General features: G+C 39.2%; 1 protein-coding gene across 7 annotated transcripts in view; it reads left to right on the forward strand.

The window, feature by feature from the left end:
• The window catches only part of STAU1 (staufen double-stranded RNA binding protein 1), a 72,613-nt gene that overhangs the window by 22,408 nt on the left and 25,964 nt on the right, over positions 1-24,241 (forward strand). For 3 of the 7 annotated variants that reach the window (XM_024750289.1, XM_024750291.1, XM_024750292.1), the window contains exons 2-4: positions 6,068-6,133; positions 19,441-19,579; positions 21,011-21,176. In XM_024750289.1, coding sequence (XP_024606057.1) covers positions 19,479-19,579; positions 21,011-21,176 — 267 coding nt within the window. In that variant the 5' untranslated portion in view covers positions 6,068-6,133; positions 19,441-19,478. Of the gene's footprint in view, positions 1-6,067; positions 6,134-12,109; positions 12,399-14,076; positions 14,202-15,748; positions 15,797-17,224; positions 17,430-19,440; positions 19,580-21,010; positions 21,177-24,241 lie in introns of all 7 variants that reach the window. The other 4 variants (XM_024750290.1, XM_024750293.1, XM_024750294.1 and 1 more) reach the window with 2 other exon arrangements.

Genomic DNA, 24,241 nt, shown 5'->3' on the forward strand with positions numbered 1-24,241 from the left:
CCTTTTTTAAAATAATTAATTAATTAATTTTGGGCTACATTGGGTCTTCGTTGCTGTGCGCGGGCTTCTCATTGCAGTGGCTTCTCTTGTCGCGGAGCACAGGCTCCAGGCATGTGCGCTTCAGTAGTTGTGGCTCGCGGGCCCTAGAGCGCAGGCCCAGCAGCCATGGCGCATGGGCTTAGTTGCTCCGCGGCATGTGGGATCTTCCCGGACCAGGGCTCGAACCCGTGTTCCCTGCATTGGCAGGCAGATTCTTAACCACTGCGCCACCAGGGAAGCCCCACAGTTAATTTTAAAGTGAGACAGTTCTACAAGGTATTCCTAGATCTTTAAAAGCCAAGAGCTTTGTTGACTTTTGTTTCCAATTTTACTTTGATTACAGAACTCTTTGCTTTTTATTTTATTTTTTAAATTTTATTTATTCGTTTATTTATGTATCTATATATTTATTTATTTATCTTTAGTTATCTATTTATATATCTATTTATTCATCTATTTATCTATTTATGTATCTATTTATTTACCTATTTATTTATTTATCTATATCTATTTATCCATTCATTCATTCATTCATTCATGCTGCGTCCTGAGGCATGTGGAACTTCCCTGACTAGGGATCAAACCTGTGCCCCCTGCAGTGGAAGCACCGAGTCTTAACCACTGGACCACCAGGGAAGTCCCAGAACTCTTTGCTTTTTAAAGGAAATTGTTTAAAGAACTTTTTGCACCAAGCTGTGCTTACCTACGAATCACATATTACGAAGTTGGAATAATGTTGATCAAATCCTTTCTTCTCACATAAGGAGATAATAAGATTATAAATATGCAGCTATGTTGATCTTAACAAATGCCACTAGATGGATGGCTTGGATATGTTTTGCTGACAGCTTAATGCTCTGAACTAAAAAACTTTACCAAAGAGAATTATTTATTTTAATAAAATGGTAAAATGAGGAAATTACTGCAAATAGCTTATTTACTTTTTAAAATATTTACATTCCTATAGTAGTGAATAAGGTTGATGTAAAGTGATTTATGTCACCAGATAAATGGAGGTAGAAACAAATTCTCTTCAGACTTAATTATGTTTTCTGGAATAACACATGTTCAATTATTTGTTAAAGGAATATATTCAGGGGGCTCCCTCAGAGTAATTTACTGAAAGCAAAAGTAGAAAAATCTATCCAAGAATGTGTTTGCTTTCAATTAAGAATTAGTCTTCTAAATATTAAATCTATAGCCCATCTGCTTCTGTTTAATCTGGAATCTAATTTGGAAAAATGTGATGACTTTGTGAGTTTATAAAGTAATGGAAGCAAAACAGATAATTGTATTATGATAGAGAGGTCATAATTGTCCTAGAGGCTTTTTGAAATGTCTGCTGGACTACAAAGTCTAAGAAAATCTATTTAAGTGCCCTGGGGTCTTTTCCCAAAATGAAAATGATTGCTCATCAGATTGTCTCTATATTTGAAGTAGCGTTAAAATTGGTTGCCCAGTGAGTGTGGGTTGATTTTAGTCAGCATGTCCTCTATTCCCATTTAAAATGTTTTTTTTACAAGTGGTGTGTAACTATTAAGTTTATATTTGTAGATGTTTATATGTGACTGAGGACAGGATCAGTGAATCTGCTGGATAATAATGTTTGCTACTATTTATTAAGCTCTTACCATGTGCCAGGTTAGGATTACAGGGTGAGAGTTATTTGATGGAGCAAAGGAATCTGAAAGGTCAGATTGAATTTATCTAATAATATAAAAGCTGCTGTTCACTGAGCTCTTCCTTTGTGCCAGAGGTTGAAGTGGACGCTTTGTGTTGTATTTCTGTTACTCCCCAACGTCTTTGCAAAGGAAGGGTCGTAATAGCTGAGGTGCTGAGGCCCATCTGGGAGGCCAAGTAACTGGAGTGGGGTCCTGAGCTCTTTCCACTGAAGCACAATGCGTCTCTAATTATTCTCAGGTGCTTTTTGTTTAGAGTAATTTATTCTGGGTGTCACCAGTGCTTTCTCCCCAGTTCTCCCACCCGCCACAGTTAGGATGAATTTTGTTCACTAGGACTTCAGACCAATTTGGAAAAAAGTCTGGCTCGGTAGTACTCAGTCTTTCTAATGAATGCTGTTCATGATTTCCTTGAAATAGGTTGAAGATTTTCAGTTTCCTTTTGTTTGTTGTGACAGATTACTGTAGTCAAATTAAACTAAAACTTTTAAGCTGTTTCAAAGGTTTGGGGTGGGGCTTAGAGGTAAATGGGGATGAGGATGTTTCATTAGCCTTTGTGTTGAAGGATGCTTCCCCTAAATTATTGCTATAATCCTTCATGAAGTTTATTGAAAATGATTTATTAACTGTAGACAAGGTTGTTGCCAAGAAAATCAGTTTTTTATTTTTAATATATAAATTTATTTATTTAATTAATTTATTTGGCTGTGTTGGGTCTTTGTTGCTGCGCGAGAGCTTTCTCTAGTTGCGGTGAGCAGGGGCTACTCTTTGTTGCGGTGCGTGGGCTTATTGCGGTGGTTTCTCTTCTTGTGGAGCACGGGCTCTAGGCTGCGGGCTCAGTAGTAGTGGCACGCGGGCTCAGTAGTTGTGGCTCACGGGCTCTAGAGTGCAGGCTCAGTAGTTGTGGCGCACCCGCTTAGTTGCTCCGTGGCATGTGGGATCTTCCCGGACCAGAGCTCGAACCTGTGTCCCCTGCATTGGCAGGCGGATTCTTAGCCATTGCGCCACCAGGGAAGTCTGAAAATTAGTTTCTTTAGAATCATATTACTCTGCTTTACTGGAAATGAGTTAACTAAGCCTCTAATTAACTTTATAGGGTTGTTGCCCTCTTTGCTTCCCAGCCATTTTTTAAAAATTTTATTTATTTATTTTTGGCTGCTTTGGGTCTTTGTTGCTGTGCGCCGGCTTTCTCTAGTTGTGTCGGGAGGGGGCTACTCTTCATTGCGGTGCATGGGCTTCTCACTGTGGTGGCTCTAGGCATGTGGGCTTCAGTAGTTGCGGCACGTGGGCTCTGGGGTGCGTGGGCTTAGTTGCTCTGTGGCATGTGGGATCTTCCCCGACCAGGGATCAAACCCGTGTCCCCTGCATTGGCAGGCAGATTCTTAACCACTGCGCCACCAGGGCAACCCTTATGGCTAGTCTTAAAAGGCTAGATCACTGAAATTAAATGTGCCTTTGGATTTGGGGTTATGAGTTTGGATTTGGTATATGAGTTTCCATTCTGTGTTTAACCTCAACCAGGGCATAAGTGTGTCTCATTAATCATGAAAAGGTGTTGGAGATGTGTCTTTTCTGGGAATGAAATGAGCAGATAATGCTTCGTAAGGTGTTACTATATTAGCTCCTCTCAGGCATGAGCTTTATGATCTACCTAGATCTTGTCTGATTCTCGCACATTTTTGCTCTTTTGAAGTCCATGCTTTCTATAGATTAAAATTAAGACATGAATTTTCTACACTTGCAGATTCCATCCTGATACGAATAGGACCATTGTCTGCCAGTGCCATTGTGATTTGGTACAAAATGCAAGGCAGTCCTTTCCTCTGTTAGTAGATAATTTATATGTAATGATAAGTCTGATTATTCTTGGAGGCTTACGTTCTTTGTTGCACAGTTTAACCTGCTCATTGAGGCTCCATGACCCTTTACCTAGATGACAGTCAAATGTAGTCAGGTAAATAAGTTTCCTTTTGGTTTGCAGTAGAGTGAAACTTTACAGTCTGAAACATTTAGAGCACGACTGCCAAGGAACTATTTCCCTGTTAACTCAGAATTTATTAAGCACCAAACATAAAAAAGAATAAAGTAAAAAAAATTTTTTGGAGGGGACGAGGTTCTTCTTAAGTTTGCTACATTTTTTTTCTTTCTTAAATAGTGTGTTTTGAACATAATTTATTAATATTATTTTATAATATTGGTTACTGTGTACCCTAAGAAAGTGATGTTTATTAGCTGACTTTGTCGTAGTTTATAAGCATTTCACCTACATTACCAGTTCATCCACCCAAGAATAATATGATTATTGTTTGTTAATCATATGAAATTGGTGGTGGTAACCCTATTTGATATATTAAAAGGTTGAAGTCTACAGAGTAACTTGCTCAGGGTAGTTCAGCTGAGCACCTAAGTTGGCACCCAAACTCAGATCCCCAGTTGAGAGTTTTCTCTACCTCACTCACCCACACAGCCACGTCATAGCTTGTTTGCCCTTATCCTAAATCAGTGTCTTGCAGCCAGGGGACCTTTTATGTTCTTTTGTGTCTTCTTTAGTTATGAGGTAATGTGTATTACAAATGATGTTACTACTAATTAAAATGCCACTGTGAATTACTTATTTAAGTTTGTGTTGGAGTCAAGGTTATTCCTATACAAATGTGAATTCCATGAGGACAGGGACTACATCTTATTTGTGTACTCCTCTCTCCCCAGTGCACAGAATAGTGCCTGCTGTTTATTAGGTGTTCAGGAATTATTTGTTGAGTGAATAAAGCAATGAATTTAATTCACTCTCTTGTGTTCTAGTGTGCTTATTGAGTGGGAAAGAAAGGGAGTTGGGCTTATCCCATAGTCTTTCTTCTCTGCTGCTGCTTGGAGTAAGTAAGTGGTATAAAGATACACTGGTAGTAATCATGATGGCTTTGGAAATGGTTGGGGATTAAAAAAAAAAGTTTGCTCATGGAAGTGTGAATGTGTATATGAATCTCAGCTATCACCTGTGTTGAGACGTTTGCAATCCATGGCGTTGTAGACTGCTGTTTTTCTCCTCCCTCCCCCTTTTTTTCTTTGCTGTTAAGTTGTTAACAGTCGTTTCTCACTGTTGTTTGATTCTAGCACCTCCTTTTTAACATTTTATTTTTTTAACTTCAGGTTTGGGCTAGAAAACTAGATAACCAAACCAACCAGAAGCGTTCAGCATAGATTTAGATGAGCTTGAATTGAGGGAAGCCCGCACTGGCAAAAGGCATGGCCTCTATTAAGTGGTCTTAGACATTTGTTTGGGCTGTGCAGAGGCCTTTTCATTTTCCATTCATGCTAGTCTTTTGAATGGGTGAGATTGCGGAACAATAGGGTCCTAGGTTGGAGAATTGTTAGTATAGTGTACTATTTACAGAAAGAAGTTGGGTTGTAAAAATACTGTAGAACCAATTAAAGCTCATAATTTTATTTCTGAAATTATTTGGACAGTGAACAGCTACTTTTTATTGTTTACTAAGTCACAGTGGCAGTGTGAAATTGAAATGAGCAAAATTACTTTATGTTGTAAAAACGCAAAAAGCATCTCAAGGTAAAGAATTCTATTTGTTACTGACTACTGCCAGTTTACAGAAGGGGCACCTCTAGATAAATGAGACCTGAGAGTTTGAGAGTTAAACTCTTATGTCATCTGAAATCCAGTGTTAAAGAATGATTATGATTTGGATTTGCTAGAGGTAATGTGCTTTTTCATATTTTGCAGTTTAATATAAGAATATTTATGTACAGGTTCCTTTTTGTAAATTTTCCCATGTAATTGCATTTGCATCACCAAGCATATGGTAAGGACATTTATGAATAAAATATTTAATCAGGAGTTAAAGGCTGCAAATTTAAAAATCAGGCTTGTGTGATTGGACAGTATATGATGTCCGGTTCCTTTTTTTTTTTTGGCCATGCTGTGCAGCTTGCAGGATCTTAGTTCCCCGACCAGGGATTGAACCCACGCCCTCAGCAGTGCAAGCATGGAGTCCTAACCATTGGAACGCCGGGAAGTTCCCTCCAGTTCCTTTCTAAAAAATTAACTCCGAGGTATTCATAGTTCTCTTAGCAGGAAGTAATTAAGATTTAAAAAGGAAATTTTTACTGTCTCATATGTTTGTGTCTCTGCAAAGCACTTTTTACCCAGTTAGTTCCCAGGCACTTGTTTCTTTTGTAGACTCTACAGTGTGCTGCTTCAAGCCATGACATCATGCTTTTAGAAACTTCCTTCCCTACTTGTAAATTCTAGGTTTCCCCAAAACTTTAGCAATATATATCTTCATTTTCAGAAAAAGATCTACTCTAGTAAACTACTACTGTTTCTTATTTTCCAGGAGTTTCCCAACCACTTAACCTCTCTGAACCAAAACAACATTGTTGCTGGAGCGCTTGTTTTTAAGGTACGCGTAATTTGGCTCTGTAATTTCAGGCCTGTTCATAATCTGTAATGTTTTTGAATTTTTCAGTGATTTGTGTGGAAAATGACTTTTACTTCTGGCTATAGTATTAGAGAAACAAGAAATTTTATGCAGTTTGATTTCTTTTTACTCTTGAGGTTTAATTAGAAAGTCAATACAGGGAAAATTGTTGGCAAGAATGTAAAACCTTCTAGCCAGCACTGCCATACACTTTAAATGTAGAGACGTGAAAATTTACCACTGAAGTGTTGTTGCACATAACTCGGTCAATAGCATCTTGGTCATAGAAACTTTTGTAGTTTGCCTTTGATTTCACAGATTGCTTATGTTAAACCTGGTTTTCAAACTTGTGGAAATAATTCCACATTGTTTTTTGTTGTGAATGAAAACAAGTTCCATTTACCACTGACTGCTTGTGATCACCTGGACCAAAAAAGTTTTACTGTAAGAGTGTTCAGGATTTTACAGTCCTTTGTCAGGACACTGCAAGCATTGACACTACTTTGTGTTTTTTAGCACTTTCCCTCTAAGGGCTGAAAGCACATGATCATACCCTGTCTCTGAGGTGGTAATTAATAGACAAGTTAACCCTTGCTTTCTTTGGGAACAAGGAAATTGATGCATAAGGAATTTAGAGAAGTTATACAAAGCTCAGGGAATGGATTTGCACTCATCACACTGAATTTGTATAATGCTTTTCTTTTCAAAGGACTGAGTAACTGTTACCAGTGCCTCAGGATTCCTTCAGTGTTTTAGCTCTCAGATTGCTACAACTGAGGCTTTGTCAAAGAGCCTATTACAGATTGCTTTGGGGAAACTGAGGCAGCAAGCAGTGGATTGGCAAGAGTTGGGCATATAATTGCTATCTGAGTTGGGAGTAGAACTGAAAGCCACAATTCAGAAGTTTGACATGATTTAACATTGTTTGTTGCTACTTAGCAGCAAGGCTGGTTTCTACGTAGATAGCACATGGCTACAGACTACAGTTTTTTTTTCTTTGAAAGAAAAGACAGTTAAGTGTATTGAACCAAGCCCCTTCTTATTCAAGAATATATATATATATATATATTTTTTTTTTAGTATTACTCTTAACAGTCACCAGCAAATCACATACAGATATTCATTTTGATTTAAAAACACTTCCATTTTGGGAATTCTCTGGTGGTCCAGTGGTTAGAACTCTGCACTTTCACTACTGAGGGTCTGGGTTCAATCCCTGCTTGGGTACCTAAGATCCCGCAAGCTGCACGGCATGGCCAAAAAAACCCCCCAAACTTCCATATTTACAAAAATAATAAGTGTTTGTGTTGACTTACTTTTAAGAAGTTCTCCTAGGGAAGGGAGGAGGGGAACTTGGTAACGTTTCAAACCTAGAAAAGAAAATAAGGTTTTCAGCTTGTTAGGCTGCAGAGGTAAATTTTTTTTTTTTTCCCTTTAGTGCACAGTATGGTGTGATGGCTTTTCTGTGATGAACAATAATGAATTCTCTTTTAAGAAGTATTTCTTTAAATGGACCACCTAATGGTTACATCTGTGTGTAAAGAAAATCCTCCATTGCCCGCTTGGCCCTGCAATCAGTCACTTGTATTGGATGCAAAGGTCTCGAACAGTCTGGGTTGTTTCCAGGCATCATTTTTGGCTCATTTTATTGTCTTGCGAATGATTGTGCCTCATCATGGCTTTTTGTCCTGTGTCTTTCTCTTGAGCACCAAGTACATTGTGGTCTTTTTTTTTTTCTTTTAAGTAGTTTGGTCATATTTCTTTTCAAGAACCTTTTATTATTGTGTGATTTGATATATGGGCCTGCTGTTGGACATTATTTGCTTGACGTTGACATTGTCTTTTTGGAAATGATTATGTAGGATGATAGTGATTGCCATGTTTCTGTACTTGTTGCCCTGCCTGCAGGTGTTTGGATAACATTTGGAGTCAGTGAATTGCTGTTTCCAGGGGGCAGGGGATGGTGGATGCTGGTAGGGGGAGGTGAAGGTAGGGTGGTATGGTGGTGGGAGAGTGAGTTCACTTGCAGAAAACATAACCACATTGCAGCTAGAAAGATGTATTGGACAGGGATCTTGGAAGTAAGTGTTGGATGTAAGGGAAGGATGCGGGTATTTTAGGTGTATTTCAAGGCTTTTATAGGAAAAGTGGTTTATTCCTTAACTTTTTGTTGTTGACAAAGTTTCTCTGAGAGTGAAGCCTCTCAGAAGCTATAGCGAACAGATTAATAGACGTACAGTTGGTTGCTTAAAGGGCTCTTCTTGTGTCTTTGAGGAAAAGTTTAACAAGTAGTTTCTAGCACTTGAGGATGTACAATCTGCCATAAAAGGGTTCACACGTACTAGATGCTTAATAAATTTTTGTTGAATAGTGAATAAATATATCCTAAAATTGCTGTTGGTACTGTTAATGTTCTGTCATGGTGAGGAACTGGAATATTCCTTTGTATCTGTGTACCCATACTATATAAAATATAATAAAGAAGAGAAGGGGAGATGTTTCTTGCAGTGTTTTGGCTATCTTAAAAGCTTGTTCAGAATTGGGATGACTTTCTTTTTCCCTCCCTCCCTCCCTCCCTCCCTTCCTTCCTGTTTTTTAAAAAACACATCTTGTTTGGAAACATCACTTATTACAAAGGGGAATGATGTGTTGATTGCACAAAAGTATAGATACTTCATTATGTTGTGTAAATCCTGATAAAAATTGGATATTAAAAATGATCTTCCCTAATTGCTGAAGTAGGTATTTCATACTGCAACAATTTAACAATCTGTTAGTTGAAAGTGATTAGGACTAAGTAGTATTGTAGGTGTTTCTGTAAACTGTTTCTAGAAGGATCTGCCTTTTTGTGTAGTAAATCTCTCAGACTGTGCACTCAGTATGGCCCAGTCTTGGTAGATTCATTGCTGAGTTAGGAATATGCATTTTGTGCCTGATCACTTTTTAGCACATCATGTACAATTTTAAAAAGTGCTTTTATAGAGGTACCCATAATTATCATCTCACCCCTTATAATGTTGTAGTTCTTATATGTACTCCACAAATTTAGGATTTGAGAACAGGATGAAAATGTTTTCTTGAGTTGGTTTCTCAAGCTCTTCAAATAGGAAAAAACCCAGGAGATTAAAGGTTCTCGTCTGTGCTGGAGGCAGGGAAATAGCACGACACGGGCTTAACACTCAAGGTGTTTCCAATGCTGGGGAAAACTGGAGTCTCTGTGTTTCAAACTTTTCAACCTAATTTTACTGTGTGTGAAATATTGTTCTTCTGTAAGAAGATTCTAATAAAGCATCTTAATCTCTTTTAAGTCCCTAATTTATCTGTTGGAAAACAATCCTTAAAGACAGGTGTAAAGGAAAAGATAAGTTTTCATTTAAGGATTTAATCTCAGTATGGAGCATTGTTGAGCAACTGGTTCTAAGTTTATACAGAAGTAATATCTCTGAAATTCTGTGATTCCCCTGAATGCTTCTGTGAACTATATAGATATCAGTAATGAAAAACTTTATTTGTTCTTTGAATTATGTGAGTAAGCCATATATTTCCCCCCATTTATAGCTATGATAGCTGCTTGGCTTCTCTTAGGGGAGGAGCATCTGTTTGGGTAAAATATTAGCATCAATGTTTTAGAGCCTTTTGTGATGAAAAGGGGGTTTTCTTTTCCTGTCTGAGAATATAAGCTGCTTAATACATTAGTAAGATTTTATTTTGTGGATTCGTATTATATATGTACTGGAAATAGCATGTTTGCCCCTTTACCCACTAGATACTGATAGGTTCTGCCATCCCCCAAATACGACAATCAAATAATGGCTCCAGATATTGTCAAATGTCTTTGGGGAGCAGAATTGCCCCCTCTTCAGAACTACTGCTTCAGATTCTCTTTTCAGGCTTAAAGACACATAGAAATGTTAAATTAGTAAATGACTAAAAATGAGTACTGGTTGTTGAATTTTTATTGGTCATATTGGAAATTAAAAATTTGTAAAATACAGAGCCTTATTAGGAGGGTTTAAAATTTTTTTAATTTGCAGTTCTGAGCTACTGGTTTCAACCAGTTGTTTTAAAGACATAACTCCTCCAGGTGTACCTGGGGTTAACATTTTTGGGGCAGTTTTAATTAATAACTTGTTTGTTCCCTTTCTCAACTTCTAGAAAACCTATGAATTTATGTCTGTGACTGGAAATGCTGGCAGTGGGTCTGCTGTAGGGAACGTTAGCCAAAAGAGATCCCTTTTGGCCCCACCCTTTCTAAATTTAGTTCATTCAGTCTCAGACTCTCAAGAGCCACCCAGGGCAGAGTTAGGTTGCTCCTGGATGCAGGTAGACTCTGGAGCAAACACTTTGCTTTTGCCTTATGTTTTGACCTGTGACCTATGGTTGGTGTTGTGAAGTTGTGAGTATACTCTTTAGAAAAATGCCCTCAAGACAGAGTTCAGAAAGAGAGGGAGAGAGTGAATAAAAGAAGGAGGGGGAAGATTGAGAGAGAAATGTTTATATTTTGGCAGCTGAATGAAATAAGAACAATGAAACAAGGTCATAGCTGACTTCTGAAAGGTTCTGGACTTGTTTCTTGACACTGGCAACTTATCTGCTAAGACCATTACCTAGATCTTCAGTGCGTCTCCTCTGTTATTTTGTTCTGATTTCAAAAGTAAGCAAGGAACAACTGCAGTATTGGAGAATTTTGTTGTATAAGGTAATGTTTATGCCTCTGTTAACCAAAGTCATAGTTTAGCTGAGGTTTGTTTTTGTTTTTTGTCTTGTTTTGAACTTTGTAGTCCTTTTTGCTTTCAACAAGAGAGGGTGTGCCAGGACTCCTCAAGTAACTTAATTGCTCTGGTCATTCATCTCTTTCTAGAGGTCCAGCATTAATTAAAAATCATTTTGAGACTTAAAAAAAAATAAAGTAACAAAAATTACTCTAATAGAACTTCCAATTTGTTAGCTTGCTGGCTTCTGCTTTGGTTGGCTTTTTCTGTTCCTTGTTGCTTACTGGTTATTTTTGAGTACTTTTGATTTGCTTAAACATTTTCAGCTTTTTGAACTTGACTATGAAAATGAGCAGAACTGTCCTTATTTTTGACTTGTGAAGAAATTTAAATGTATTTAGGATTAATGCCTTTGGAACTTACAAGATGCAGTAAACAATCTCTGCTCCGTAGGCTCTACCCCTACAAGCCACGCTAGTAAAATCATCTGTCTGAAATCTGTTCCTCTCTTCTTCATCTTCTCCGCTTTTGCTTTTAATGATAGAAATACTATAGAATGTTCTTTGCTATTCAAATGATTTCTCAGGATCATGAGCATTGATGTGGGTGCAGCAATTCTTGTTTGGGATCTGTAAATAAATGAGACGATCTCAAACAAACCTTGTAGGAAAACAGAGATCTTTTACCATCATAAGGAAAAAGAAAAAGGAAAAGTGAGGAATTCTTCTCTTTCTTCAGTCAATGTAAAGGAAAGCTCTAAGGTTGCCGACCTGAGCATATGGCCCTAAAATGGAAGCAGTGTTTACATTCACCTGTTAATGGTGTTACAAACCCAGTTTGCTTTCAGTTTCTTATCAATTTGAAACCAGAAACCTTTACCATATCCCATATGCAATGGAAAACCTCTTCATATTTTTTAATTTGCATTTTTGAATATAAGCTATAGTTTATAATTCTTAATATTCAACAATAAATATTATCATACCATGCCGATTCTCTTTGTAAAATGAACATGCAGGGCATGTGGGTATTGTAAGTCATTTAAAAACACTTTGAGAAATTTACAAGGCTAGTGAACCTTACTGTATACGAAGGAGAGACACATTTCTAATACATCAACATAGCTACCTACTAAACGGGGCTATTATCATACTAGAGTAGGTGACACCAATTTTGACTGAATATTGGCAATTACATATCTCCTCTATAATTTATCTTTTTATTTTCTTTCCCTTACAACTTTCAGGTAGAACTTTAGACTTCATAGCACTGAATTAACCTGCACTGAAAGCTGTTTACCTGCAGTTGTTCACTTTTGTTGAAAGTGACCATGTCTCAAGTTCAAGTGCAAGTTCAGAACCCATCTGCCGCTCTCTCAGGGAGCCAAATACTGAACAAGAACCAGTCTCTTCTCTCACAGCCTTTGATGAGTATTCCTTCTACTACTAGCTCTCTGCCCTCTGAAAATGCAGGTAGACCTATTCAAAACTCTGCTTTACCCTCTGCATCTATTACATCCACCAGTGCAGCTGCAGGTAAGCGTATGACTCCAAGTGTCTTCTGTTTCAAATGTTTTCTTAGCCTGTTTTCTGATCTGATAAGTAGATTGCAGATGTAGGGAGCTCTCACACACATTTACCTTCAAGAAGCAGAAGAAAGTATACCACCCACGCTTCTTTATCCCAGATATAGAACACACTTGGTTGCATATCGGGTTGATGGAGGCCTTTGACAGACCATTTCAAAGTGTAAGAAAGAAAATTGGTAACTAAACTATAAAGCCTTGTCTATTATAAAGTGGTAGCTGGCAGAAAGAATTGAACAGTAAATACCACTTTGGATATTCATTGTTATATGGGAAAATTCTGCTTTTATAATTATTTCCCAGAATTGATTTGTAGGTGTAAGCCTCCTTTTTGGATGTCTATAAGATTTCTCCCAAGCAAGGGGGCAGGCAGATTTATTGGAAAGCAAAAGAGTGTGTTCGCATTTGATAATTTTTATTTTGAATAAGTAAGCTTAAATTTTGATTCCAGAGGTGGCTAAGAAATCATAGTGAGGACCAATTAGAAATTGAACAAAGAAGCAGAGAATTTTAAAAAAGAAATAAGTTTAGAAGCATTCAAATTTAAATATTAGGAAAATAAAAATGAAATAAATGTGTTCATTGATCAGGAAAGACTTGAAACCTCTGGGGAAAAAACCCTAAAAACATTCTGCTCCCCAAACCTCCCCTTCCCCCAAGTTGCAAAACCAATTAAATGGGGTGTCAGCATAGGTGTCTCTATACTAGAGTCACCTAATAACAAATTCTTTTCAACCTTAAGCCTGACAGTTTCCCTTGCATTTCCTCCTCTTCCTTCATCGTCTCGTTTCCTTTACTTTGTAAATCTGTTCTTAGAGTGTTAGCTTGTCCCACTCTCAGCAGAATGGCATCTATCATGCTGCTACCTCTAGACTTCCTTGGACCGGCTCACCAAATAGCATTCTTGACTTGTCATGGTCCCCTAGAGATTCAGTGTTCCCCATATTTGCCATTTGAATACCATCTTAATAGGAAATGGCACAGACTATTTCAGTCCTCTGGGATTTATTGCTTTTTCTTCTAATGTGTTCTTATATCCACATTTTATTGACTTCATAAAACTCCCACCCACAAAGGCCATTTTATTTTACTTATAATTATCAGAAATGGATATGGTCTGAGGATGGCAGCCTCTGGAGATAAGACTAGAGGACGCCCTAGGAATGAGAAGTTAGCTGTGTGGAAAAGGACAGTCGTTGTTTGAGAAATGGTACTGGCATATTGAGTTTTTATGAAATAACGAACAGGGTACAGCTGACAGCTGTTGCGGTAACCAGTGTGTGTGTGTCTCTACTCAAAAGACCTCCTTGTTATTCCCTTGGTTATAATAGCAGTGCTTCATCTGATTTCAAATCTTGTGTGCTTGCCATGGTTTAGTTATTCCTCTGACTTCTATTCTCTCTCTTTTGAAGACACACCCCCTCCTAGGTTACCTGGCTTCAACTGGTTCAGAAAAGATCCCAGCTGTGTCTTCAGATATGTGCCCCCGGTGTGGTTTGCAGTATTGCATCACTGCTGCTTTAAATCCTTAGACCTTCAGCTTGTTTTCCCTCTTTTTTCATATCCCTGGGAGAGCTGCAGTCTTAAATACTGCTAGTTGACTTCAATGCTCTTACGTTATTTTTCAGTTCCTTCTAACATGGCACACCCCAAAGAGAAAACCCCAATGTGTCTTGTGAATGAGTTAGCCCGTTTCAACAAGATTCAACCTGAGTATAAGCTTTTGCGTGAGCAAGGTCCAGCTCACTGTAAGGTAAATATTGTCCATACTGCTTGTGCATTTATAACCCACTAGGAATGTTTTCTTTCTTTTTATACAGTTGCAAGTGGTTCTGTGATGCAAAATATATATTTTCAAACTGCTGAGGTTGTCTTAAAGAGATGCAAAAGTACAGATTGTTGGCGAGTCGCTTCTTTTTTCATCCTTGCAGAATGGGTCAAAGAAAAGATGTGCTTCTTTGGGGGATATTTGGCTTTTAAAACTCCAGTTAGTGTGTGGTTGTTTAGCATTCTGAATAGAGACAATTCCCAAGCACCTGTGATTGATTTCCTGTGAGTTTTCCAGGCTCTGGGCCTCCTGGCTTCTGCCTACCTCTGGCTCCTTTCCTGCTTGTTTGAAAGTGCATGTGTACCTTAGACTGGGCAGGGAGAGGAGGTGAATGGAAAATCAGTTTTGCCGCTTGCTGGCAATCAGATAACAAGGTTTGAATATGAGAGGTAAAATTAGTCTCCCAGTGAGTATTTTGGATTATCTCTGATTTCAGGTACCCTTCTCATTCCCCTCATCTTAGAGGATGAAAGACTGACTGTAATTTGAATTTTTCCTATTTGTTATTCAGGAGTTCAGTCTTTTAAGCTTGTTTGATATCTGTGCTAATGTATCAGTACATCTTGGAACTTAAATGTTTGCATATCTGGCTTTATCTTTTGCAGCTGTAGTATGAGACATAAGGAATTGGGCCTCCTGTTTCTGATCCTAGCCTTGCAGTAAGATGATACACTTTTTATAAGGATGAGTTATTTGTCTCTTTATGCCTCATTTTTCTTGACATGCAAACCTCAAACCTTGAATGATACCAGGTTTCTCTTTTCATTTGACTAAAAGTAACATCAACCACAATCATAAATGGCACCACACGATAGCACAGTTAGGTGAGTTGCCTTTGGAGTCAGACAGATCTGGGTTTGAATCTTAGCTTCTTACTAGCTGTGTGACCTTGGGCAAGTTGCTACTTTTTTTGAACCTCAGTTTTCTCATCTGTAAAATGGGGATAACAATACCTACCAAATAAGTCTATTGTGAGATATATTAAAGTGTGGAGCACAATGTCTGGTACATAGTAAATGCTTGAGAAATGGTACTTATTATTATTAGGCAATTATGCATTTAAGAAAAACAGAAATTTCCCACTCACATGAAGCTAGTTTTAATATTATTCTAAAGCGTAATTATATTTGAAATGTTTCTTTACCTTTAGAAGGCAATTAGCCATTTTTTATAACTGTTCTGTTTCTTCTACAGGATTTTTTTTGCAGATCTTAACTTTGGGATTCCCTTTATTAACTGTTTTGATATTTTTGGAAATACGTACTTTCTCACTTGAACTTTAGTACTTTAGGTAATTTGGCTGTGTGTTCAATCTGTAACTGCATTTTTTTTTTTTTTACCTACAAGTTGTTCAAAGAGGAAAAGTTATTCCCTCCTAGATGATTGTTAGACTATTTAAAAAGTCAGAGGTCTGGTGTACTTTTAATTCTGTCTGAACCAAGATCTAACCTCACTACCAACCCTCCACACAGAAGGCAGCAGAGTGGCAGCAGCGCCGACGGGGACAGTCCTGGAGAAAGGCAAGACTGATCATGAAATTAACTGTTTTCTATCTTTTAGCATTTTCCCCTTCAATGTCTTTCCATGAAAGGATCACAAAAATGACTCAGGGATTGCACAGGATTGCAGGCTTCTTCTGCCATTTGACCTTTCATGCCAGCCAGGGTTTTGAGTTCATGCTATTGGTGCTTAAGTGAGTAGCTTTATGAACTGCAGCATAAATATAGGAGACCCCTAATATTTCAAGGGGGATGAAGGATTCTTTAATTTTTCCCCGTTAGTGGAAGCTGTGCACTGAGGGAATCCTGAAGTTAAGACCTATAAGAAAAATCAGCTATAAGGCAAGTTGGCCCCATCCCTTTAGGCACCAAATTTAAATGACCTAGGCATACTCAGATTAACATTTCTCATGTGAATTATTTGTCAATGAAATAAAGTGATATTCTGTGATAAAGAAGATGAGAAGAGTAAAAGCTCCAAAGTAGTGAGTTTCAGACGTTGAAGTGCATCAGAATCACTTTGGGAGCTTGTTAAAAATACACATGCTTGGGCTTCCCTGGTGCTGTTCCGTCGAAATCCCTGGGCATGTGTATGTTACCAAGCTTCCCAGGTTATTCTTCAGATGCACACCAAAGTTAAAGAATCACCGAGCTGTGATGGGTCATGGTTTGTTTTTTTGATAGAGTGTTAGTCCAGTTCTGATCGGACTAACGTAACCTAATTTTACGAATGGAGTGTGCGCACGAGTTACCTTTATACTTAAAAAGGAAGAAGGAGGCTCGCCATTGTCAGTATTTGTTGAGGACGGAATTAGCTGTTTTGGATGCCTCCTTAGAATTGAGTTCAGAAACGTTTTTAGATCTTTACTTGCTCTGAATCTGATTTGCTTCTGCAAGTGGAAGCAGTGTCTGACTAGTGCAGTCTTAGGAAAGTAAAAGGCAACATTTTCGAACCTGGCTGACATTCCCAAATTTATTTGAGTTTTCGTCCTAATGGGGTTGTGTTTTCAGACAAGCGTCCACAAACAAATTACGACATCAAAACAAATATTGTCTTCATTTGTATGAGGTACTACTGTGTGTCTAAATCAAGTTTGCTAAGTTTCTTCCATGAGAAATAATGGGAAGACAATTTTCTATTTGGATGGCTTCCAAATCATCAGCATTTAATATTTGAATATATAAGAGAACATTTTTTAATCTCTGTACTTACCCCCATCTTTCAAAGCATAGTTTTTTCATGGAGTGCTATGCAGTACAAGTCAATGATATGTGTATCTTTTTGTGTTTATAAAAACAACGAAAAAGGGGATGAAGGGATAAATTATCAAGATAATGACCAGGCCTTTTAAACTAAACCATGACCATAAATTATGTTCAAGGACCAAGTGACATATTATGGTCAACATCAGGTTTCATGAATTGAGAGCTCACAATTTTCATTTGTAGGTGTTTACAGTACAGCTAACACTTGGAGATCAGCACTGGGAAGCTGAAGGAACTAGTATTAAAAAAGCCCAACACACAGCTGCTGCCAAAGCTTTGGAAGGAACAAAATTTCCTAAACCTATAGTCCGCCCTTTTCGTAGCGAAGGAAGGAATCCAGGTATTATGCGTGGGCCAAGACAGGTTCCTTTCAAAAGTGTGTCTAGAGGTATCTGTTTAGTGTGTATATGAATTCTTTCTTAACTAACTTGTTGGTTTTGAAAGCACAGAGTCTGCACTACCAGTGGCAAATGCTTATCTTTTCAGGTCTTAGCCTTACTCTAAAGCAGTGGTTCCCAGGCTCCAGTCCCTCCACTCCTGCTGGTCTGGAAAGGTGGTCGTGGGAGGTGAGGGATGTCGCCAGATGATTTCCGAGATTTTTAGAAAAGCCTAATGAAAACACATGTTTTCTTCTGATAAGGTTGTATAGATGCCAAGAATGTGGGTTTTAGCTAAAATCATTTCAACTCCGTGTGGTCATATTGATTATAACATGTTGATCATAACCCCTGATTATCAGTTTTATGTTTCCTGATCATTAACAAGAATGAGAAAATATTTTAAATATTTGTTTCTTAAATACAAATCAGTAGGTAATATCTCTTCAAGCAAGGGCCCAACTGGGGAGAATACTGATAAAGAGGAGTGTCTCGCGGGAGCTTGAGAACCACTGACCTGGAGGCTGTAGGTAGAAGTGGCTGTTTTAGGAGAGTTATCGCTCCAGTACATGAAGTCATTCCAGACCCTTTGCACTCGGGAATGATCTGGGAAGATCTCAAAAGATCTCGGTCACGCCTTTCTTGTTGCTTTTGATTGCTTTGTGGTATTCTTTCTTTAAATTTATTCTCTACTGCAGATAAAATTTATGGGTCAGAGCTGCTCTTACTTAAAATGCACTCTTTGAATTGTGTAAAAAATATAATTCTGATGTTAGCTAGAGAGAGGTTGGTTATTCGTGTGACCCTCTGACTTTGCAAACTCAAAGGTATTCTTATAAATTTGGTTTATGCACTAAATTTAGTCAGACCAGTTATGGTACAGAATCGAGTCATTTTTGTTTTCCTCTACGTACATCCTAAAGAGGCATTTTAAAGTGGATTTTTGTGTGCATTTAAATCGGACGTTGCCATTGCTAGTGTTGTTCTGTGTCTGATGTTAAGGTGTTATTTTTAAACGTGATTGTGAACCTACACTAACCTTTCCAGGCTGGGTTTCTTTTTAAATGATTTTTAAAGGTTTATGAGTTGGATGAAATGAGAGGGGAAAAAAAGGAAGATGAATAATGAGTATTTTCTAAAGTTGCTATTTCTGAGATAACCCAGGATATACTTGCTCCTGTTGTATACGGCAACAGAACTCATTTTTCTAACAAGTATTACCACAAGTCAGATCCCATTATAAGTATCAAGAATGAAACATCCAGTGCTTCCCTGGTGGTCCAGTGGGTAGGACTCTGTGCTTCCACTGCTGAGGGTGCAGGTTCAATCCCTGATCAAGGAAGTTCCACATGCTGTGAGATGTGGCCCCCTCCGAAAAAAATTAAGAATGGAAACCTCTAAATATTTTGTGGGTCTCATCTGACTTCTCCAGATAGAATTTACTTGTCTCCTCCTCAGTGATACTGCACCTTTCCTTATAGCACACATAATGTTGTATTGTAGTTCTTTGAGTGTGTCTTGTGTTCTTTGAACTCCTCTGGGGCAAGAATTGTGTTCAAGCTTAGCACAGTACTCTGCCTCCAGTTAGTACTGAATAAATGCATTGTTCTATGAAATAGTGTGTAAGCCAGCCAGTCAGTACAACCAAAGTTATGTTGGTTGAGTATTCCCAAACAATGAAATGATTTGGACGGCCCTGTGGGATTTTTTAATCGTGGAATTTGATGTGTATTGGAACGTACTTCTGACAACTGGCTTTCACTGCTAACACCTTGTGTTACACTGATACTCCCTTAATAGCCGTTACAGTATATTTTGTGCTGCTGACTGTGTATTAATACCTAGAAATCACAGCAGATTCTTGGATTTCCTGACCTGATGCCTAGCAGTGAAGTACTTAGATCTTTTCCTGAAATACATCATGAATCCAATTAGTAGAAAGCATGCTATTCTTTTTGATTTTAGTGAGTGTCATTCTCATATCAGAAAAAAACAATTCTTTGTGTTGATTCTGTGTTGCAGAAAGCATAACGCCTACTGTAGAGCTAAATGCACTGTGCATGAAACTTGGAAAAAAACCAATGTATAAGCCTGTCGACCCTTACTCTCGGATGCAGTCCACCTATAACTACAACATGAGAGGAGGTGCTTATCCCCCAAGGTATGTGTTTGTTTTGTTTTCAATACAGGTGAAGATATATTGATCTTTTACATAGAATAATAAGATCTTTAGATTGTAGAGCACAAAATGATTTGGTCCTCTTTGGCCTGCCAAATGCTAAAGTCAGTCTTAATTGTCTTGGTGTCATTGGAACTGTATCTTGATACTCTTTTAACTCCTGTCACTGGAAAGGGCCTGAGCACATTCCTCACGAGCAGTACGGCTCATGCCCCAAGTTATCTGGTTAAAGCTATCACCCTTCTAACTGCTTTGTGCAACTGAGTCATATTTTTATTTTTTAAACAAAGATGGCCTAATGATTTTTATTTTATTTTTAAAATTTATTAATTTTTTTGGCTGTGTTGGGTCTTCGTTGGCTATGCGCGGGCTTTCTCTAGTTGCAGCGAGCGGGGGCTACTCTTCTTTGAGTTGTGTGGGCTTCTCATTGCGGTGGCTTCTCTTGTCATAGAGCACGGGCTCTAGGGCATGCGGGCTTCGGTAGTTGTGGCGCATGGGCTCAGTAGTTGTGGCTCGTGGGCTCTAGAGTGCAGGCTCAGTAGTTGTGGCGCATGGACTTAGTTGTTCCGTGGCATGTGGGATCTTCCCGGACCAGGGCTCGAACCCGTGTCCCCTGCATTGGCAGGCGGATTCTTAACCACTGTGCCACCAGGAAAGTCCCAAACTGAGTCATATTTGAACATGATTCCTGCAACACCACAATTCTCAGCATTCACAGATTTCCTGATTATTGTTTGTTGGGTACTTTTTGACTGTTGAACTTACATATGTGTTTGTAAATAGCCTTGGTATACGGATGCAGTAAAATATTAATTGAAACCTGAAAATGCCATGCGTTAAAAACCTTCTGCTTGTGGTCATAAGACACTAGTGGATAGATTGATGATCAAACTGGAGGTCTTCATCTCCCTTCCCTACTTTGGGGTAGGAGGGAGGTGGAGGCCAAAGCCATTTTAAAAATAGAAACCAGCCTCCACCAGGCTATAGGATATTGGGATTTACAGAAATGAGGGTCCTTTCTAAAAGACGTCTGTTAAAAAATTTCCATCCTTTTCTGGAGACACGGAAGCGTGAATCTCAGGTACGAGAAAGTAGAGCAAGTTAAGTGTTCTGTCTCAGCCAAAGTCTAATCTATTTTAGATTTTGTAAATACAGGTTAGCTTTATAAATTGAACTCATATAATTTGTAAGGCAGTGTATTTTGTGGAACATAAACAGTAGTTGGTCATACCGTGTGGCACTTCTAATGCAGCATAAACATGGGAAGTCTCTGGATGTACTGATGAGGGGTCATTATTGGTGAGCAAACGCTGATGTGATCAGGACCTGTGATGAAGGAAATACCTGGAGTTTGTCAGAGAACGTATGGTGACTTACCTGAGACTCATTTTCCTTACCCCCATCTATTTTTAGGTACTTTTACCCATTTCCAGTGCCACCTTTACTTTATCAAGTTGAACTTTCTGTGGGAGGACAGCAATTTAACGGGAAAGGAAAGACGAGACAGGCTGCGAAACACGACGCTGCTGCAAAAGCTTTGAGGACCCTGCAGAACGAGCCCCCACCCGAGAGGCTGGAGGTGAGGAGAGAGCAGAGCTGGGGCCCCTTGACACTTTGGGTGTAGCAGGAAGGTGGTAGGGAAGACACCATCTCAAGTTGCTTTCTCTAAGAGGATGTATTGAGAGTTGTCCATAATGTTTGTTATTTAATAGCTTACAAGTTTTTATACCCTGTAGCTTTCTTGCCTTTCTTCCCCCTTAAAAAAAATGTCTCAGCAAGAAAGTCAGGTGCCTTCTTTTGTGCTCAGTGGCATAGTTTTGAGTGAACATGTTAGAAAGATTGTGGACTCACTTGAGTTGTGAAGAACATGCACGGCAGAGTTCTTTGGTGCTGAAGATGATGCTTGTCAGAATCTGTGATTTATGGTACCAGCTTAGAGGGTTTTCTAAAGCCATTTTGACCAGTCTTTCTTTCTTTATTATCTTGAAGTGCCAGTTATCCATTGCTCCTTAACACACTGTCACAAAAATTAGTGGCTTAAACACCTACAGGCCTTTATTTTGCTCACAAGCCTGCAGTTTAGGCAGGGCTTGGCACGGGGAGCTTGTCACTGCTACACGTAGCTTGGGCTGTGGCAGCTATGCAGGGGCTGGAGGATCTCTTTCAAGATGGCTCCTTCACATGGCTGGTGAGTTGTTGCTGGCTGTCGCCTGGGAGCTGAGAAGGGGGCTTTGGTCCGGGGACCTCAGTTCCTCTCCTGGTTAACCTATGCAGAGACTGTTTACACATCCTCACAGTGTGGTGGCTAGGTTCCAAAGGTGAGCATTCTAGAAGACAGGAAATGGAAGCACCTGCCAGTTTCTTAGGACCTAGGCCTGGAAGTCAGCACAGCGCCACTTCCGCCACATTCTGTAGGTCGAGCAGCCACAGAGCCCAGATTCAAAAACAGGAGGTACAGAATCTCACTTTTTGTACTGAGGTAAAATTCACATAACATAATTTCACAATTTTAACCATTTTAAGTGTATATAGTTCAGTGACTTTTAGTACGTTCACAATGCTGAGAACCCCACTTCTGGATGAGAGGAGTATCAAAGAACTTGGGGGCTGTTTTATTTTTTAATTTTTGGCCACACCATGCGGCTTGTGAGATTTTAGTTCCCCAACCAGGGATTGAACCCGGGCCCTCGGCAGTGAGAGTGTGGAGCCCTAACTAATCACTGGGCTGCCAGGGAACTCCCTTGGGGACTGTGTTTTAAAATTATCACAATAGGTAAAGGATTTGAACTCTGTGACTAAATAGGAATATGGGTCTTAGAAAATCAGTGATTCCATGCCATTGAGGGTCCAGAGTTCCAGGAGAAACCCACTGAGTTAGAAAACACTGAGATTTCATGATTCTGTTTAATCATAGTATGAAATGCTTCCTGAAAACATCCCTGGGAAGCATTTGACTTTTCTTCGTCAAGAAACAAGTCCTCAAAGAATAGGAAGTTCTTGCACAGAACGTTGGGCTAAATGGGTGATGATAGGTTTGAAGTTGAAGGGACCCTTGGCAGGGTGCTTGCTGAGGTCCATTGTGTCCAGCTGTCCCCCGGGGTGACCCAGCTCAGGGTGGTGCTCTGTGGCTTCATGGCTGCTGTGCAGGACGGTTTTGTTTTTCTTCTGTTGCAGTGCATTTCCATCTTGAGTGTCATCATGCATTTTAACAGAGATGATCTGTTTCCTGGGTCCACTGAGGACCAAATAAAGGAGAATGGACTATAGCTTAGAAGAGGAGAATTTAGTGAAGTGAAAGGATGAAGTTCTCAGTGGTGAGATTTGTTAAAAACACCAAAGGTAGTGAAATCTGAGTTATTTTTGGAGGCTTCATTTTTTGAGTTGACTTTGGTGCTAATATAATTGGAGTCAGATGGAGTAGGTATTTCTTGGTTCCTTCTAGCCAGCAGTTGTTAAACGATCGCTGAACAGTGGTATGTGGGTTGTCTGCTTCAGAATCACTTGAGAAGTTAAAAAAAAAAATTCCTTGGCCTAACCCCCATGAATCTAGATTCTAATGCAGTGGGTCTAGCCAGGAGTCTGGCTTTTTCTTTTTTTTCCTTTTTTTTTTTTTCTGGCTGTGCCGCACGGCATGTAGGATCTTAGTGCCCTGACCAGGGATCGAACCCACGCTGACTGCAGTGGGAGCATGGAGTCTTAACCACTGGACCACCAGGGAAGTCCTGCTTTTTTTTTTTCTTTTTTAACATGCTCTTAGAGTACCTCTAAAGCACAGTCAGGGTTTGGGAATCCCAGGTCCTAAGTCCTTTCAGTGCTTCCCAGGCAGTAATCCTCCTTGGAAGTATGTACTCACCATATCGCTGCAAAGGGAAAGCGCCCATCAGTGTCTCAGAGTGACTCACGGAGCAGTTGGTTGGCTCAGGTCTTGAGGTCAGGGGGCTGTAGTGGACAGCCTGTCCTCGGCTCACCTGACGTTCCGTAAGCAGCTTGGCTGGGAGTCATGATCATCACTTGTGCCCCTTGTTTCCTCCTCTTTGCCCCTTTTCTAATTCTATATGGTTTGAAGTAGAGACTTCAGAAATGAGGGTCATTAACTAGGATATGACCTTTTCTTTGAGGTAATAAGTGAAACACTTGGCTTCCACCTAAATGAGCTGCGCCTGGTCTACCAGGCCCCCTGGAAGGTGGGCAGCAGGGGAGAAGGACATTTTTAAAAGACAGCTTTAATTTTTTTACTTATAAGTAATGCCTGTGAACTATAAAAATTTTAAAACTCAAAAAAAAAAGAAAAACAAATGCTGTATAAATTTACCACTTGTAGGTAGTCACTGTAAACATTTTTGTGAATGTCAGTGCACATATAAGTAAGTACATGCACCTGTTTCACAAAAATGGGATGATATTGTACAGTAACCACCTTTTTTTCACTGAAGTGCTCATTATGAATATGTTGTAATGCCATTTACTTATAATTCCATGGGGGACTCAAATTCAACGTGGTTCTAAGTACTTTTTTTTGGCCACACTGCACAGCATGTGTGATCTTAGTTCCCCGACCAGGGTTCGAACCCACACCCCTTGCACTGGAAGTGCAGAGTCTCAACCGCTGGACCGCCAGGGATGTCCCTTAAGCACTTGTTAATG

The sequence above is a fragment of the Neophocaena asiaeorientalis genome, unplaced genomic scaffold (assembly GCF_003031525.2).
Source record: "Neophocaena asiaeorientalis asiaeorientalis breed wild unplaced genomic scaffold, Neophocaena_asiaeorientalis_V1.1 scaffold606, whole genome shotgun sequence".
Lineage (NCBI taxonomy): Eukaryota > Metazoa > Chordata > Mammalia > Artiodactyla > Phocoenidae > Neophocaena > Neophocaena asiaeorientalis.